The sequence below is a fragment of the Triticum dicoccoides genome, chromosome 2B, assembly GCF_002162155.2.
Source record: "Triticum dicoccoides isolate Atlit2015 ecotype Zavitan chromosome 2B, WEW_v2.0, whole genome shotgun sequence".
In the NCBI taxonomy this organism is placed as follows: domain Eukaryota; kingdom Viridiplantae; phylum Streptophyta; class Magnoliopsida; order Poales; family Poaceae; genus Triticum; species Triticum dicoccoides.
This window is the reverse complement of record NC_041383.1, coordinates 473497086-473501085: the sequence shown is the minus strand read 5'-3', so window position 1 is coordinate 473501085 and position 4000 is coordinate 473497086. Positions and strand designations below refer to the sequence as shown.

Sequence of the window (4000 nt, the reverse complement as noted above, 5' to 3'; positions counted from 1 at the left end):
GGGTAAGATAGTGAGTGAGACTTGGAGCTGACTTTTTGGGAGCCGATGTCAGAGCTCCGCCGGCCCTTGCACTCCACGGGAGCTTGCACCGTCAAACGAGGAAGAGGAAAACTTACCCTCACATCGGCCGGGGTAAATAATGCGTTTGCACGCGTGTAACCGAGCCGGAGGAGTGAATGAACGGCTGACGACGCTTTCGTACCAAGTCACCATCTTCCCCTTTTATTTTGCGTGGAAGTCAACATCTTCCCAGTGCGGTCAAAACGGTTTGGTAAACGTCGGGTCACCAGATGGATTGCTAACTTTTACCAAACTCTCTAACCACTAGTACTAGAATTTTCCGTGGTGACGGCTCGGATTATGCTGATTGCTACTCCGTTGGTATTTTCTCACCATGGTGTATCATTCACGGTTATGCACGCACGGCACCATGGTTACGCCATCGCCTGAGCTACTGTTATGTTAGTACAAATATCGCAGCTGGTTTAAGTTGGTGTCCCCACCCTCTATCTACCCAGATATCATTTGATTCGATTGACACCAGCACTGATGTCGCTAGCAATCATATTGCGGTTTTGGCCAGCACTGATATTGCGGTTTTGGCCTGCAATCATATTCTTCTTTCCCTCGCTAGTCTTGCGCATATTACTCCATTATTACAGTATTTAATTTACGCATGCATGCATCAACTGATGAAAAGGCTCCTGCTCGTACGTGGCAAAAGGGAAAGGTGAAGTTTCTGATCATGCTTCTGGCCCGGGCAACCGGCCGCACAAAAAGGTTCACCTGGTGTATGTACCCGTAGCAGAATTGAAACGCCTCTCGTGGTCGTGGCCACCACCGCCGTGACTCGCCCGACGCTCACCACCTACGTGTGACGGGTGCTTTCTTGCTTAGTTATTTTGTTACGAATACAGTGGATATTCGCCACGGATAAAAAAATGACATTTTTGTTTCACTGACATGTGGGCCATGGGGCTCCTCATACTGCAGCTGGTTCTGTACTCTCTTTTCTACGCATAGCCAGCCACTTGTTCTCTGAGCTAATACAAAAACCACAAATGCGAACGTTTGCGGACTTCGCGGACACATCATCTGTGGTTTTTGTAAAGCAACACTTGCCACAGCAGGATACCTAAAAAAATATCTCAATGATTAATCATCTCGTATGCAAGCGGTCAATGCAAATATGTATGATATGAGGCGATAATACTAGCATAATATGGACAATGTAAGTGTTATTTTCTTAATAAACGTACACACCTCGATGTTTTGACTTGCTCTTGATATCGTATCGTTGTGGAGGCAAGGGGTAATTGGCATCATTTTTATATTTATATATAGCCTTTGTTCAAAAAACTATCCACCTCTGAGAGTCATTTTATTTAACTCCTCTTCTTTCTTTATGTAAATATAAATATTATTTTTCTCTGAACACATGAAAATATTTACTTTGATTTTATAATTCTATATTGCACAGACTTATACCATAGGGCTTTTTTTTTTACAAAAACGCATGCATTCCATTAAGGCACGACAAGATCGTCGCCATCAAACGCTGTACAGTAGCGCATCTGTTTAGTACTGTTTGTTCCCAAAAATCCATGGATTATTCTACAAAAAGAGAGGACAATAATATAGTAACATGTCCTCGATAATCATATCGTGCTTGCAACAGTCGTGGCCCACTTGACCGTGACAGTGCATGCAATCTAATAAATCACAGATATAGCGTGCTCGTAGCACATTTTCTGGAAAAGAGAAACTGCAGAAGACATGCATGAGCACTGCACCACCCACATGCATGTAATAATGTCAAGTGTAACACTGACATTATTGAATCCTTAAACCAACAATAAAAAAAATCTTGTACTAATCAACAAGCAGCCTAATCAATCAATCGTGCCGAATTATCCATTAATTATTGTTGGAGCAAGCACAGCACATGCATATACCGACACACGAAAAGACACCCTTAATTACAGCGTCATGTCACCAAATTCGCAAGCACATTCCTAATTCATCGGTGGTCCTACGATCGGGCACCAACGAACGTATACGTACGTACGCACTCAACACAACCCACACACCCAAGAAAAAGAAAGGAAGGACAATACGGGGAACACGCACACCAACTCTCTACGTACGTATTGGTCGATGCCGGCTCGCCGGCCAGGCCTAGGGCGAGCACCGGCGCGGGTGCGGTGGCGGGCCTGAGGCGGCGAGGGAGTCGCGCGACCTCGTGCACGACCGGTAGAGGCTCAGCACGGCCAGCCACTCTGTCAGGGCGTCGGTCACCGCTGGCCACCGCCGCTGCTGCTTGCGCCTCCTCGCCTTCGTGGGAACGACGGAGTACGCGCCGTCGGCGCCGAAGGAGTACTCGGCGACCACCTTGTTGTTGGAGAAGAGCGACGGCGGGAGGGGCAGCGGCGGGGCACCGGACTTGCTGCGGGTGCCGGCGCCGCGCGCGGGGGTCCTGGGGATGCCAGGCCGGTGCTCCCAGGAGAAGGGCACCGCGGAGGCACGGAGCGGGGAGAGGAAGCGGTGGTGGAACGGCGAGGGCGCCGGCGAGAAGGGGGCGAAGGAGAAGGACGCGGAGGAAGACGACGCCGACGACGCCGACGAGGACGAGGAGGTGGGAGCGGGCGACGGCTTCGGGGACGCGAGCAGGCGCTGGCGCCGGCGGCTGGACGGAGATTTGCGCGCCGGGGCCGGGAGCGGCGACGGCGAGGAGGGGGTGGGCGGGTTGGGCATTGCTAAGCTGTGGCTTGTGGTGCCGTGGTGTGGTGTGGAGTTTCGGAGCTCAAGTGTGGGGCTTGTGGTCATTTTATGGTTGGGTCATGGCGTCGGCGCGCGCGCAAATGGGGGCGCGGTCTGGCTGGCTAGCTCCGCCACGTGGCATGACATGACGTGGACGCCTGCCCTGCTTCCTCTGTACACGTTGGCAGAGGGCCCGGGTCGAATGGCAGTCGTAGGAGTACTCCTTTTCCTGGTGTTGTGCTGAATTGGTATGATTAGCCAGAAATCAGTTTACTGAGGACGTGCCAAATTCACGGCTTTATACGCACCCATTTTTCTAAGAAACATAACTAAGTAAACACGAGAAATAAGGATGTAAACCAGCACCGTTCAAGACTAGTCACAATGAATATGTTACTAGTTAAGTTATTCCCTCCACAGTGGGGTAACATATGTGTCACATATGCAACACTTCATTTATTATACTATAGACTCATCTTATCTTGGTATGTGTGATGTTACTCATATTACTAATGGTAACTAGCTATGTTACCACATGTATCTCTTTCTTCATTTATTACTTGCCACATCATCTATTTTGTCTAGATATGTGTGATGTTACCACCTGTGTTACTTTTATTGTGGGTACTCTAATCCCACTTAAGACTAGCCACAATGAGTAGCCCATGTTATTACTCTATATTACTACCTCTATAGTGGAGACTAGCCACAGTGGAAGTAACTTCGGTAGTAACATCTAGTCCAACTCAGCAAATTTGCTTATGTGGCAATGAGTTAATGAGGAGAGATTTAGTATTAGGCTGGTCATAGTGGGAGTAACATAGGTAGTAACATAGATGCCACATAAGCAAAATTGGTGATGTGGCAAGTAGTTAATGAGGAGAGAGGCAAATAGAGTAACATAATATGTTACCATCACATAGCGGTTTCCAATGCATAATGAGTCTATAAAGTAATAAATAAAGGCAACTATGTTACCACACCTATGACACTATCCACTATGAAGGTAGTAACATAGACTAGTAATATATGTATGTTACTAGTCTAAGTTACTCTCCACTATGACCAGCCTTAGGCTGGTCATAGTGGGGAGTAACTTAGACTAGTGTCATGCATATGACACTAGTGTAAGTTACTACCTCCATAGTGCAAAGTAACATAGTAGTAGTATCATAGATTGTTTCATTTATTATCTCATAGACTCATTTTGCCTCGGAAAGCGCTATGTTACAGTAACATA

At 47.5% G+C, this 4000-nt stretch overlaps 1 protein-coding gene across 1 annotated transcript; it reads right to left on the bottom strand.

Annotated features, from left to right (window-relative positions):
* Nucleotides 1–1888: 1888 nt before the first annotated feature.
* LOC119360943 (vegetative cell wall protein gp1-like) lies at nt 1889–2826 on the bottom strand. Its single transcript, XM_037626373.1, has one exon. The coding sequence runs from the start codon at nt 2824–2826 to the stop codon at nt 2179–2181; it is 648 nt and encodes a 215-aa protein (XP_037482270.1). The 3' UTR covers nt 1889–2178.
* Between the last annotated feature and the right edge of the window lie 1174 nt (nt 2827–4000).